The sequence below is a fragment of the Mauremys reevesii genome, linkage group 11 (assembly GCF_016161935.1).
Source record: "Mauremys reevesii isolate NIE-2019 linkage group 11, ASM1616193v1, whole genome shotgun sequence".
In the NCBI taxonomy this organism is placed as follows: Eukaryota; Metazoa; Chordata; order Testudines; family Geoemydidae; genus Mauremys; species Mauremys reevesii.
The window spans coordinates 40795423-40809653 of record NC_052633.1 but is presented as its reverse complement, the minus strand read 5'-3'; the positions used below and the strand labels follow the sequence as shown (position 1 = coordinate 40809653).

The window sequence follows — 14231 nt, the reverse complement described above, 5'->3', positions numbered from 1 at the left end:
AGAGTGGCAAGCAAGCATGCTGCAGTCCTTACTCATACATTGACTTTAAGGGGACAACCCATGGGCTAGACACAACTTTCCCACAGTGCAGCTGAGCAGGGGAGAATGACTCCCTCCACCTCTGTGCATCCATGTTAGGGTTGCCCAGATTACCGCTCTGGCCACAGAAGGGGCTGAGTGCCTGATGCTATTCCCTGTGAGCAAGGGGTTATGGAAGGGATGGGAAGGAATGAGGAGTGGATGGAGATAAGGCTCCACCATCCAGCCCGCCAGCAGAGCTGGTCACACACAAAAGAAGTAAGCTACACCCAAAAAGGGTAGAAGGAACTTACTCCCTCTCCCACAGAGGAAGAGAAGAGCTGGGGAGGAATTGTGCTTTGCTGGATCAGCCATTATTTATGTGTCTTGTGTGATGCTGAATACAAAATGGGGACTGGTTAGGCAAAACAAATAATAAAAAATGGAAAATGATGATGTTTCTTTGGTTCTTGTAGTCTGAATAAATGGAAAGACATCCCCACAGCTTTTCCTGTTTCTTGAGTAATGATAATATGATAGGCAGGAGGAGTTATAGGAAAGACATCTTTAATAGGTATGTTAAGGAGTCAGTGTCACATGTTGAGGCTCTGCAGTTTGAGACACGACAGTTTGATCTCTGAGCCCCTGTTGTAACACCAAACCAGACCCCTCCTGAAATCTGGCCCTGAAATGCATTCCCTTATTTAAAAATTCCCTGCAATCAGGACATGGACAGAAATTTGTATGGACATCAACAGCAACACGTAGCCTTAGTCTTTTCAGTAACTGAGCTCTCCTATAGATTATTGTTGTGTTCTATTGTTGTCTTGCTTGCTGCGTGCTATTTCCCAGAACTCCTTGAGGCCCTGAAATGCTTACCCAAGCTTGGGATTCACAACAATAGCTGCTGGTTGATCCAGTAGAGAGGAAATAAGCCACTTCCTGTACCGTCCATCTAGCTTTGCTACCTCTATTCGATTTGTCCCAGCATCAGTCCAGTAAAGATGCCTGAATTAAACACAAAATGCTGTAAAAGGTTAAGATGTTATATCTGGGGATAGGGCTGAGAAAATCTGCCTCTCTTTTAATATGTTTCTTGTTGTTGTTTTTTACAGTACTCAGTATTCAAATGAAAAAAAACCTGACACTTTAAAAAACATTGGGACCCTGTAAAATCACATTTATTTAATACCAATATAACTAATACAGGAATACTGCACTGGTTGAATGGTAGAACTGCCAATATGCCTCACCACAGTGCCACAGAAACCTCACTGTTGAATTTAGATGCAGCTTGTTGCAGAATTCAGCGGCCCTTACCTACAAGGTTAACTAGGTTTCTCTTTGTGCAGAAGTTTCTGCAGCTGGCCTTGTTTCCTGTCAAATAATCTTGATAAAAGTCCTACTGTGAGGTTTTATTGTTACTTTTAGGCACTGCAGGTAACTAATGAGCATCTTCACAGATGCCATAGTCTTCTGGGAACAGAAAGCTGATTCATTAAAACTGAAAATTAATTTACATTTGAATTAATCTTGTGAGTGCATCTGTTTGGGTTGATGGGGCCACAGCTCCACTTTATATTTTTGTCTTTTAACAAAAACATTTTCAGAAACAAGGGTTGTTATGAATTTTTAAGTATCGTACCTGATATACAAATTTTCTGATCCTATGTGCAGAGCAGTGTTTGCTCTTCCTTGGATTTAGCTACTCTTTACTGTAATACCTTTGTTAATCTTCTTAGCTGTCTCAAAGAAGATCACTTATTAAACAAAATAATATTTAGCACTTGTACCATGCCTTCTCTCTGAACCAATGTAGACTCATCACCACCTTGTGAGTGTATGGAAGTATTGTCATTCCTTAGGGCTGTCAATTAATCGTAGTTAACTCACGCGATTAACTCAAAAAAATTAATTGCGATTAATCACACTGTTAAACAAAAGATTACCAATTGAAATGTATTAAATATTTTTTGATGTTTTTCTACATTTTCAAATATATTGATTTCAATTACAACACAGAATACAAAATGTTCAGTGCTCACTTTATGTTACTATTTTTATTAAAATATTTGCACTGTAAAAATAGTAAACAAAAGAAATAGTATTTTTCAATTCACCTCATACAAGTACTGTAGTGCAATCTCTTTATCGTGAAAATGTAATTAAAAATGTAGATTTTTTTTTGTTACATGAGTGCACTCAAAAAAACAAAACAACATAAAACTTTAGAGCCTATAAGTCCAATCAGTCCTACTTCTTGTTCAGCCAATTGCTAAGACAAACAAGTTTGTTTACGTTTACAGGATATAATGCTGTCCACTTCTTATTTACAATGTCACCTAAAAGTGAGGAACAGGCACTTTTGTAGCCGGCACTGCAAGGTATTTACGTGCCAGATATGCTAAACATTCGGATGCCCCTTCCTGCTTCGGCCACCATTCCAGAGGACATGCTTCCATGCTGATGATGCTCGTTAAAAGAATAATGCGTTAATTAAATTTGTGATTGAACTCCTTGGGGGAGAATTATATGTCTCCTGCTCTGTGTTTTACCCGCATTCTGTCATATATGTCATGTTATAGCAGTCTCTATAACCCTAACCCAGCACATGTTCATTTTAAGAACACTTTCACTGCAGATATCACAAAATGCAAAGAAGGTACCAATGTGAGATTTCTAAAGATAGCTACAGCACTCAACCCAAGGGTTAAGAATCTGAAGTGCCTTCCAAAATTTGAGAGGGTTGAGGTATGGAGCATGCTTTCAGAAGTTTTAAAAGAGCAACACTACAATGTAGAAACTATAGAACCTGAACCACCAAAAAAGAAAATCAACCTTCTGCTGGTGGCATCTGACTCAGATGATGAAAATGAATTTGCATTGGTCTGCACTGCTTTGGATCATTATCGAGCAGAACCTGTCATCAGCATGGACACGTCCTCTGGAATGGTGGTTGAAATCTTTAGCACATCTGGCATGTAAATATCTTGCCACGCCGGCTACAACAGTGCCATGCAAACACCTGTTTTCACTTTCAGGTGACATTGTAAACAAGAAGCAGGCAGCATTATCTCCTGCAAATGTAAACAAACTTGTTTGTCTGAGCGATTGGCTGAAGAAGAAGTAGGACTGAGTGGACTTGTAGGCTTTTATTTTTGAGTGCAGGTTTTTTTACATAATTCTACATCTGTAAGTTCAACTTTCATGATAAAGAGATTGCACAACATTATTTGTATTAGGTGAATTGAAATATACTATGCAAATATTTGTAATAAAAATAATAATAATATAAAGTGAGCACTGTACACTTTGTATTCTGTGTGGCAATTGAAATCAATATATTTGAAAATGTCAAAAACACCCAAAAATATTTAAATAAATTGTATTCTATAATTCTTTAACAATGTGATTAATTGTGATTAATTTTTTTAATCGCTTGACAGCCCTATTCCTATTTCACAGATGAGGAAACAGAGGCACAAAGACGTGACCCCCATCTCAGTGTATAGATCCTGTGGGTATGTCTGCACTGCAGTCTGAAGTGTGAGTACAGCTCAGGTAGGCACACTCACACAAACTTTAATCTAGCTAACGCAGCTAAAAACAGTAGTGAGGATGTGCTGTATCAGCACGGACTAGCAAGGCGGGTACTTATCCAGGGTTCCAGACAGGCTTGTGCAGCCCACACCACAGTCTGTCCTGCCACATCTCCAGTGCTGTTTTTAGCCAGGCTAGCTAGATAAAAGCTACCATGGGTATACATGCCTAAACTGCAGTCACACCTCCCATTGCATGTAGAAATACCTTAAGTATACACTGAGTGGGTTTTTATTTAAATCTCTCACCATTGCTCTAGTACTAATACAGATCCAGTGCCAGGATAGACAGGCTGCTGGTGTGTTTACCAGTATGTTGTTTGCACCTGCTCACAACTGTGGAGATACTGATACATAAATGCAGCCAGCCCCTACTGACCTCAGAGATAACCTTGGTTCTCGGGTTGATCTGCCATGGGTAAAGCAGACAGTAAGAGAACGTGAAGGCTTACAGTGTAAATCTAAGGCTTTCAACACAGAAGTTTTCTCCAATGCTATCACACAGCCGTGGTGGAAGAAAAGAGATAATTTTTCCCCTCAGCCATTGAGTCTGAACCAACAGAATTTTTCAGGGTAGTAAAATCACGTCGTCCAACCAGATTGTGTCACCCTGCCCTGGTAAACAACACAACATGCGATGAGGAACTGCCAACCTATTTCACAGAGCATATTACCCAATCCAGGAGGCAGAGCAACAGGAGCCACCCATCAAGCTCATGACTGGAAACATCTGTCTCCTTTCACCTTGCACTAATTCTAAAATCATCAGTCATTCACACAAGAGGCTCTGAAGAACTACAGGAAGTCTGACTCAACACTGGTAACTCAGACCCAACAAGCTAAAAAGGGCTGTCTCCAACTATGCCCATCCACTACCAATATCCAGGTCTCCCCCAGTCAGATGCCAGGCTAGCACGTGCAATTAGAAACAACATTAGTCATGCTGATGGATGACCTTCCACTGCCCATAATGGGAAAGCAGTGAGATGGCCAAGTTCCTTTCTCTCAGGCCATCAGAGCTGTTATGAGAAATTCTTCCTCAATTTACCAGACTGCTCACTATGTTGTGCTTCTATCACCACATCTTGACTGAACCACTAGGGAAAAACTATGAAACTTAACAGTCAAATGTCCACACTACTCAGATGAATAGCTCAGCACAATAATTTCACTCACTTGCACGACTGATACTCAACTATCTCAGTGCCTGGGTGAGATCAGCCAGCAGATGAAAGGCAGCTGACTGATGCTAAAACTAAGCAAGGTGGAGGTGATGCCAGAGGGGAGAGGGAAACATTTTACAGAAATAATCACTGCCGTGCTATCTCCCACCATTAAGGGAGTCTGTCTTCAGTCAAGCTGTTTCATTGGCTGGGCGTTGCTTTCAGACTTCTCACTGTTTCTAGATGCTGAAATAGCTAGTGCTGCCAAAAATGTTTTATTCTCTTTGTAGATAGCAAGAGGCTGTGTCCCTTACTGACCTGGTCACTGTGACTTTTGTCACACCCAGGTTGGCAAAGGGCACCTCCCCGTACTTGGAATGATTGCACCAGCCTTTAAACACTTCAGCTGGTCCAATATGCAGCAGCCCATCTCAAAAATGAATCTTGCTACTGTGAGCACATCGTGTCCCACTCACGATATTAGCTCCTCGCAGAACACTGGGTACATTTTAAGATTTCTGCCTACACTCCATGGCGTTAGATCAAACTACCTAAAACACCACCTCCTACTCAGGACCACAGCCTCCTTCAGTAGTTCCATCCCACAGGAACAACAAAAAGGTCAGCTTCAGCCGTTAATCTCATAACAGCAGCGGGGTCAAGCTTCCTCCACAACTGGTGCAAGGCCAAGGAATTCTCTTCCAGAGGAGCAACAATGACTGCAGACCTCATCACCTTCAGGGTTAAGTGAAAAACTAAATTCTCTAGCCCAACAGCTGAAGGAAGAAAAGGAAACGCTTTCACACACACTTAACATTCTAGTACCCTCTGATAATTCTAGTCTATGTTCAACTCTTGCCTTTGTTCTGTTTTGGATGGCACTCAGACACTATGGTGATAGAACCAGGTAAGAGCCTAGACAAATAGAAGACAGACAGACAGAAAGAGGGTTGAGAGCCTCCTTCCTCTGCAGAGGCCACAGGGCAAGTTCTTTCACAAGTTCTTAATTTAATGCCAGGGAGAATGTCCAGCCAACATAGTGGCCCGTGCACCATAATCCTAATGAGGCATGACTGATCTGCCAGTTGGGGAGTCGGTGCAGTGCCCAGGCAGCTAGCTAGAACATATGATGCAATCAGCAACAGGTGTTAGATTGAGACATATGTCTAACAGGTGATCAATATCTCAGACTCTTACCATTTTCAGGTGTGTATCATTCCTAACTTTTCTGTTTACTCACCTCCCAACCCAGTCCACAGCTAGACCATCAGGATTAACTATGTATTTCAGATTCAAGTCAACTTCCTTCACAGGATTGTTTCCACTGCCATCAAATGTGGGGAGATAAGCACGTTTGATGGATCCAAACTCAGAGCCATGTCCCAAAATGCTGTAATATACAATACCTACAAAAAATTCAAAGATCATTTTCATTGTGAAGTCATTTGAAATGTTTACTCATTTTTGGAAGATCCTACCCCTACTGAGATAACTATGGTATATGAGATACCAATTTAACATATTTCTATTTGTGTGAGAATCTCATGTTAGCACTCAATGAAAATGCAAAATATAGGAAAATTTGCACTAATTCTAAAATCATCAGTCTAAAATAGACACTGGATAAGACGTACAGCTGAAGTCATTAAAGATCCCATGCCACATTTTGCAAGAGTCAGTGCCTTACTTCTGATGTCTATTTCATTGACTAGGACAGGCAGGATCTTGTGAGCCCATACAGGGGCTACACATGGCAGAGGGTGAGTTCAGTGGTAGGGTGGCATATGACAGAACATAAGGATTCACCTAGGGATGAGTGGTGGAGGAGAGACACATGAGTGCAAACTACTGCAGTCCTGAAGCCCTGCTGAGGTTAGAAGAGTGCAGGAACTAGCTGTGGACAGCCCTGAAGTTGGAGGTGCCAGGGTGAGGGGCTTCTTGCACCCTTCTACGCTTGCACACACAGTAAGGGCCAGCCATGACCCTGTCATAAAAGTCACAATGTCCTTGGGTAAGAAATGAAAGGGAAAGAAAGAGATAACAGAACAAAACAAAACTCACTGACTAGATGTAGTGAAAGAACTGACAGGGTGTGAGAGGATAGGTATGAGGGAGGCGTATAGCTGAAGGACACATCCACTCCACCAGGACTGTTAACTAATCTAGTTTGAAAATTAACCTTCAAAACTAACACTAGTTCTGAAATAAATAATGCATAGTTAAGTATGAAAGCTTCAAATATACTCACTCAGGCCTATCCCCTCAGGATCCCAGTCGTAGTCTATAGCTTGGATGTGCTCCTGGTTATCAATGTAGTCAGAGTACTGCTGTGATGAGATATTGTATCTCCGAATACGCACATTGTCTGGCAGGAGTAACAATGGTGGGTTACCTGGAAAGCAACAACAGATTTTACTTCTCTGAATTCAATAGTACTCTCACAAGGGAAGCAGGTGAAAATTACCGATGATCAAACCTAAATTAAAGGTTTAGAGGTTATGTTTGGATAAGAACATGATAGAAAAAAGACTTACTTGGACAATCATCTGAACTACCCAACCCTTTTGGGTGTGTAAAACTGGCCCTACAGTTGCTTAATGCTAGGCTTGGTGTTAACTACCATCACTAGTCCTGTTGATGTCAATGCACTCCCTCACCATAATAAGCATGAAGGCTAGTAGTAAGTGTTTGCAGGTTCAGGCCCTTGGACTGGAAACTTTTAAAACTATGTTTTTAATAAGTTTTCTTACACACCCCTTGGCTTTTCAGCTTTTAAAAATTCTTACTGCAAACAGGACGGGTGCCTTGCTTCCTCTTTGTAAGGCTATGTTATTTGCCTCAATATACCACAACTTCGTCATTTATTACTTAGCTTTTAAAAGCTCTGAGCATCTTTTTATATGGAGCATAACCCCGCTTCAATCACCATATATTATTACTGTTTCATTGTCAGCCCTCCTTTCTGTTTTCTCCAGCTCTTTGTTTTTCATTTTCTGAACCAAATCAGAATCTACCTACTCAATGACTGTCACACTGACATTAACCTAAGAGACAGAACTAATGATTGGAGTTATAAATGAGCTGTTATAAATCCTCCTGTTTGTGTTCATCAGTCCATGAACAATAAACGGTGATCTGTCAGCAAACTGTCTTTGATTTGCACCACTTTAATACAACTGTCTTCTTCTAATACATTACTTAGGTTACAAAATCTAAAGCCTTTGGGGGTAGGAGCTAATGGGCAGCTGCCTTTTGCTGATAACCACAACACAGACAGTCTTTTGTTTTCAGGAAATCTGGAGGAAGGGGAGCGGAGGGCAGGCACCCTCTAAATATTTTAGAGTATTTATCAAGTCAGATACCTGCAAGAAGTGGGTATTATTTTAATTATTACAAATGGAAGCAGAGAGGGAGTATTTACATTCCTGCACAAAGATGTACAAGGTTACAAGGATGTATGTAAACCAGACAGAATCTAATGCTGCACAAAAAGATTTTTTTCCCCCCAGTTATAACAGGGAAGCCTACATTCATTAAAGTTATTACAGTCAGCTTGCTTTTCACAGGTGGCAATCAGTCAGGCTGTCAGTTAAACATACCATTGGCAGCACACTGATTTCCCTGTTGATCACCCACAGACCTAAAGCCATCAGCACAGAAACATTCGTAACTTCCTTTGGAATTCTTACAGTCCTGGGGGCAGGTTCCAAAGATCTCACACTCATTGATATCTAAACACAAATGGAGAGAGAAAATAGCTCAGGTTTAATTGTTTCCTTAGCTGAACTAGTCACATTTATAATTTCGACATTCTGATTTGGGGCAACTAGTGGGGAGGAACACAAAGGGGGCACCGACCAAAGAGGGACACATGGCCTCATGACAGAGCACCCCTCATGACTCCTCCCCATCCCACCCCCAGCCTGGGGCCCCCGCACTATCCCCATCCAGCCCCTTCCCCATCCCATGTTACCTGGCGGAGGGGGGCTCTGTCCCGCTGTGCTGCACCACACCGGGCAGCGTCCCCTCCCAGGCAGCGTGGCTGGAAGCTGCCTGGGACCTGGGAGAGTGCTGCTGCTCCATCCCAGCACATTACCTGGTCGGGGGCTGGCAGGGGAGGAGGCTCTGTCCCACTGAGCTGAGCTGCTGCACCACATTGGGCAACATTCCCCACCAGGCAGCGTGGCCGGAAGAGTGTGAACAACCAGGACTCACTGTCAGCTCCATCCCAAAAGAGGAAGCTGTGTGTGGCAGGTAGAAAAGTGTGGAGTGGCCCCAGCCCACCTCACCCGAATCCTGGTGTAAATACCGGGGGACCTCTGCTCCTCCTCAGAGGAAGGGCTTTTGCTGCTGCTCTGGTGGGTGGAGACAAAGGGGCCCCATGCCTCTGTCTCTGCCTCTCTGGGAAAGGACACCACCATTCCCACTCCAATGGGTGGGGAAGGACTTCAGAGCAGGGGCAAGGCCATATGGGGATGAAGCCACAAGGAGCCCCATGTCAGGGTGTGCCTAGATTGTTCTAATCTGGCCTTGCACATGCCAAGACACCCAGGATGCGATGTGTTCTGCCCTGTAAAGGGATTATAAAATGACATCACAGGCTCCCACGTTTATTTTGTCTCAGTCATTTCCAGATCCAGTGTGCTTGCAGCACTAATGTTTGTTCTGTCAGTCTGGGACTGAGAGTCCAGCTAGGTTCTTTCCATGGAGCACATCGTCACCAGCATTAAAGGGTCTGTGGGCCAAATGCTGCCCTCAGCAGCACTTCAGTGGACACCTGTGCAAACCCCACTTCTTAGAATTTAATACACAATTCTCTAGACTGAGCTGACAGGCTAGAATCCAGCTCGCTCGCTCTTAGATGTGCCTGGTTCTGTGTCACTAGGTAGAGTGAGAAGCAATACACATTTATTTTCATCTCTAAAGCAAGGATATATTACACTAACTACACAGGGAACAGAGCTGTTGAGCAACAGTGTAGAACTGCACTGTAAGCAAGTTAGTGAATTTCTCAGAGCAGAAGCTTTGATTCTATTGTAAATATAGACAGTGGTAACTCAGATATGATCTAGCCTCAAGTCAGTGGAAAGGCTTCCCTTTATTTCAATGCAGCTAGATCAAGCCATAAAGCTCTAATTCAGCAAATAAGAATGTGTTTACCTTTAAACATCTGAGCCACTCCCATTAAAGTCAAGGGAGCTACTCACATGCTTAAAATTAAACATAGGTTTAAGTTCTTTGCTGTACTGGAGCCTAAATTCTGGGAGAGAAAATATATTTCAGCCACCAAATCTGTGTCAGAAAAGGTCCAGTGAAGTGCAAAAATCCCCTTTGCATGCAATAATGAATAGTTACATCTAAATTATTGTACCAAAACTAAATTGAACATCTTTCATGGAGAAGATTAATAGAATATTGAAAATACCATCGCAGGAGTTCCGGTTCAGTTCACTGGCATTGTACCCTGGCCTACAGGAACAGATAAAGCCTCCTTCATTTAAGTTGGTACAGTTATGTTCACAGATATTTTCAGCACAAGTTCGTCCTGTTCCTGAGTCTGAAAAGAATGTAAATCATTATAGTTGGAAAAGCATAAATTATATTGAGAGCTACAATTTCCATTATTTTCTCTTATTTGCAAACAATTTTCAAATATTAAGTTGGCCTTCTTCTTTCCTCCTTGGAAAAAAATTTCAGCAGACATGAAGGTCTTTCAGGGATTTCCCTGGCCACGGTACTACTTACTAATGACAGGGAGGTCAGGAAACTCTCAGGCGGGATCATTTCTTTGTCTCTGAGTCCATGATTTTGCCATATTGAATGACCTCATTACCCACCCAGCCTCACCCAGCACTAAAGAGAATGACATGAAATATCAAACATCAGTTCAAAGCAGCTGCAACTATTCCAGGGATTTGGATAGGTTGACAGCCCCACTACAGCCATCTCACATCTCCCTCCCATCTCACAACCAAAAGAGAAAGCTTGCTAAATTCCTTTGACATGTGATATAGACCTATGTCAGCTGTACCTTGGAATTAGAGTAGGCACCTAATTCATGTAAGGCCTGATCCAACCTTTATTGAAGTCAGTGAACTCCATTTACTGTAGTGGCCTTTGGATCAGGCCTCACATGGTCAGAAGCAAGGGACCTCTGACACACGGATCACTACTGCCAACTGGCAGAGGACACAAAGAGGATGCATGGGGTTTTACAAGGATCCCCTGGGTCAGGCATCTGCATAATAATTCACCAAAGGGTGGCTATGAGGTCTCTACTGAGAGCCAGCAGTCCGCTGTTCGTCATAATCACTGCAAAATGTATGCTCATATAATAATTAAAAGCTATATAATTACACTGGAAATTATGCAAAAAGAACAGGAGTACTTGTGGCACCTTAAAGACTAACACATTTATTTTAGCATGAGCTTTCGTGAGCTGCAGCTCACTTCTTCGGATGCACAGAATGGAACACACAGACAGGAGATATTTATACATACAGAGAACATGAAAAGGTGGAAGTATGCATACCAACAGGAAGAGTCTAATCAATTGAGATGAGCTATCATCAGCAGGAGGAAAAAAAACTTTTTGAAGTGATAATTAAGATGGCCCATAGAAGGTGTGAGGAGAACTTAGCATAGGGAAATAGATTCAATTAGTGTAATGACCTAACCATTCCCAGTCTCTGTTTAGGCCACAGTTAATTGTATCTAGTTTGCATATTAATTCGAGTTCAGCAGTTTCTCTTTGGAGTCTGTTTTTGTTCCTAAAGCCTTGAAGTTAAAGGCAGGTCACCAGGAGGTGACATGCCTAGACAGGTTCCTTTCAGGTAGGGGCTAGCAGACACGTATCTCTGTCTGGTCATGAGTGTATTGTACATTGTATGTATCACAATGAAGACCTAGTTGTACTACTGAGCCTGATGCTAATTAAGAGATTATGAAATCACCAGGAAGGAAAGCTGCAGGAAAATACAAAAACAGCAGAGGGGTATCCTGTTTACGAGTGAAGACAACGGATTTTGGGGGTAAACTGGGAGTCCTAAGGTGCACCTGGATCCTTCACCAAGAAGACAAACTGTCAGCATGTTCTCTCTTATGAAAGGAGGGTGTGGGGGGATTTTCCAGGACCCTGCTTAATACACCCCTGCACAAGACCCCAGGACTCAGAGGAACTACCACCAATAGGCAATTATGAACCTTGGTCTTATATTATAGTGTGATAGCAATGGAAAATTTAGGTCTTGTACAGTCGAAACCGCACGTAGGGGGCACAAGGTACTTGGGAAAAAAACAAAGCTTGTACAAGACATTTAACTGCAATTATATTAAGCAATTTAGTAAACAATAAGATACGCAAGATAGGTTGGGGCAAGAAGGGAAGATTGGAAAATCAAAGCCCTAGAGAATAACAGGAGGAAAGGCCACAAGGTAGTTTTGGTCCAAAGGTCCCCCCCAGGGATTTCTCTGAGGTCTGCTATTAAGAATATACCTAATAAGGATAATAAGATTTGTAATGTGTGATGACGCTTTATGTTTTTATCCTTAAAAGCTAAGCCCTGAAAAAGCCCAAAAGGCGGACTGGGACATGCTGGATCTGTGGACCTTCCCTTTTCCTTGTATGAATAAAAGAGCCATCAGGCTGTGTCTGACCCTAAATTCAAGCGTGTGGTCAATTTTTCCACGACAAGGGTCACAGCCAACCTGACTGGAAAACACCGCAAAGACTTTGGGTGAGCTAAACTTCATTATTATTGTTATTTAAGTCTAGGCTCTATAACACGTTATGATTTTAATTTAGATGTAACTATTTGTTTCCAGTACTTTTACATGATACTTCTCTTATCTCTAGTCTCTTTTAAAGAAACTTAGACTTGTTTTCACTATAAACATATCTAATGTGCTGTGTGTAAATGAAGCAGTGATCTAAGGTGATACTGGTAAGCTGGGGTGCACTGCTTCTTTGGGACCAGCAAATCTGAGACTACTGTGGGTGGCCAGAACAGGGTTGGATGCTACAGCGAGACACTGGGGGGAGGGCGCTCACCGGTTGGATAGTGCCTATGACCAACCTACAGTGGGACAGCAGAGCCTGCGTAGGCTGAGAGGAGAGTGTTTGTGTTGCCTGTGGCTGGTGGAGTCAGGGAGCTGACCCATGGCAGGCACAGAGAAGGTTTCTTCACACTAAGAGCAGATGGTAGCAAGGCACCTTACAACCCTGGGTACCCCTGAGAAGTGTCACATGTGATATAGTACAGCAGCTGCTAAAACTGGTACTTTTGCCATTGCAATTAAAACCTATATAGCTAAACTAGTGAAGTACAACACATTTACAGAAATTACTCTGACACTTAGAAAATACAGCAAGTAGATCTATAACATATAAGTAGAAACAGTTAAATAGCAAATGTGTATTGACAAAAGATGAAGAAGGATGCAGATTTATGCCAAAATATTATTTCACTAACTCAATTAACTGTTTATGTCCTACAACTATATATCAATGCTAATTACAATAATTATACACACATCTTTATATACATACATATTATATATATATACACACACACACACACACACACACACACACAAACAAACACAGTGCCTTTGCATTCATATTTAAAATTTATACCTGCAATTAAAGTCAGACATCTTTTATTCCCATCACAAAACAAAAGATATTTGTCATCCTGATTAGGTTTATAGCACTATTTAGTGTTATTTATTCTCTCTCTGCTTAATGCTGATGTTCAAAGCTGGAAAGGACCCAAACGCCATCAGTCTGGCTTGAGTTCATGTCTGCCCATGAACAGTACTGGGCTGAATGCCAGCGAAATGTCTGATTTGCACCATTTCACATCCTTCTTATACTTTTAAATTTTCATCAGGTCACATAATTATTTTCCACTACTCAAAGTCCACTGGGATGGATGTGAAATAGAGATGCAGGCCACCTCAGAAAAGACCATGCTAGAGAGTTTGAGAGTTATTTGTGATATGCGACCATACTAGGTTTTAATCCCCAGTGCATCATTTGGCATATTTTCACCTGAAGCCATAAACACCTGACAAACTGAAATCACAAGTGAATACTCAAATTAGGAATCTAAGATGTCTGTCTATTGTAGTCAAAATGCTCTAGGATCTCTCTGCACTCCCTATCACACAAAGTTTACTCAAAGTTTCCACATTGCAGTGACTCTCCTGATTGGGTCTCTGTCAACTTGTGAAAAACTGTTAAGAAGGCTGATGACTGGAGGTGACTTCAATCTGACCACTGGCCAATAGGGTGCTGCTGTGAGATGAGTTGTTCACTTTCTCCTGAGATGGGTACTGAGCTGGTGAAAATCATCCTAACTCTATTGACTTCCAAGGAGCTATGACAATTTATGGCAGTTCAGGGTCTGCTCTGACCTCCACAGCATATCCCATTTTAGAACAAGACCAA

At 42.0% G+C, this 14231-nt stretch overlaps 1 protein-coding gene across 2 annotated transcripts in view; it reads right to left on the bottom strand.

Moving 5' to 3' along the window:
* Nucleotides 1-14231, bottom strand: part of LRP2 (LDL receptor related protein 2) — a 173826-nt gene that overhangs the window by 20329 nt on the left and 139266 nt on the right. For both annotated transcript variants that reach the window (XM_039495259.1, XM_039495260.1), the window contains exons 64-68: nt 10206-10337; nt 8380-8511; nt 7029-7172; nt 6021-6186; nt 898-1026 (exon numbers count right to left, since the gene is read on the bottom strand). In XM_039495259.1, the coding sequence (XP_039351193.1) occupies nt 898-1026; nt 6021-6186; nt 7029-7172; nt 8380-8511; nt 10206-10337 (703 nt within the window). The remainder of the gene's footprint in view (nt 1-897; nt 1027-6020; nt 6187-7028; nt 7173-8379; nt 8512-10205; nt 10338-14231) is intronic.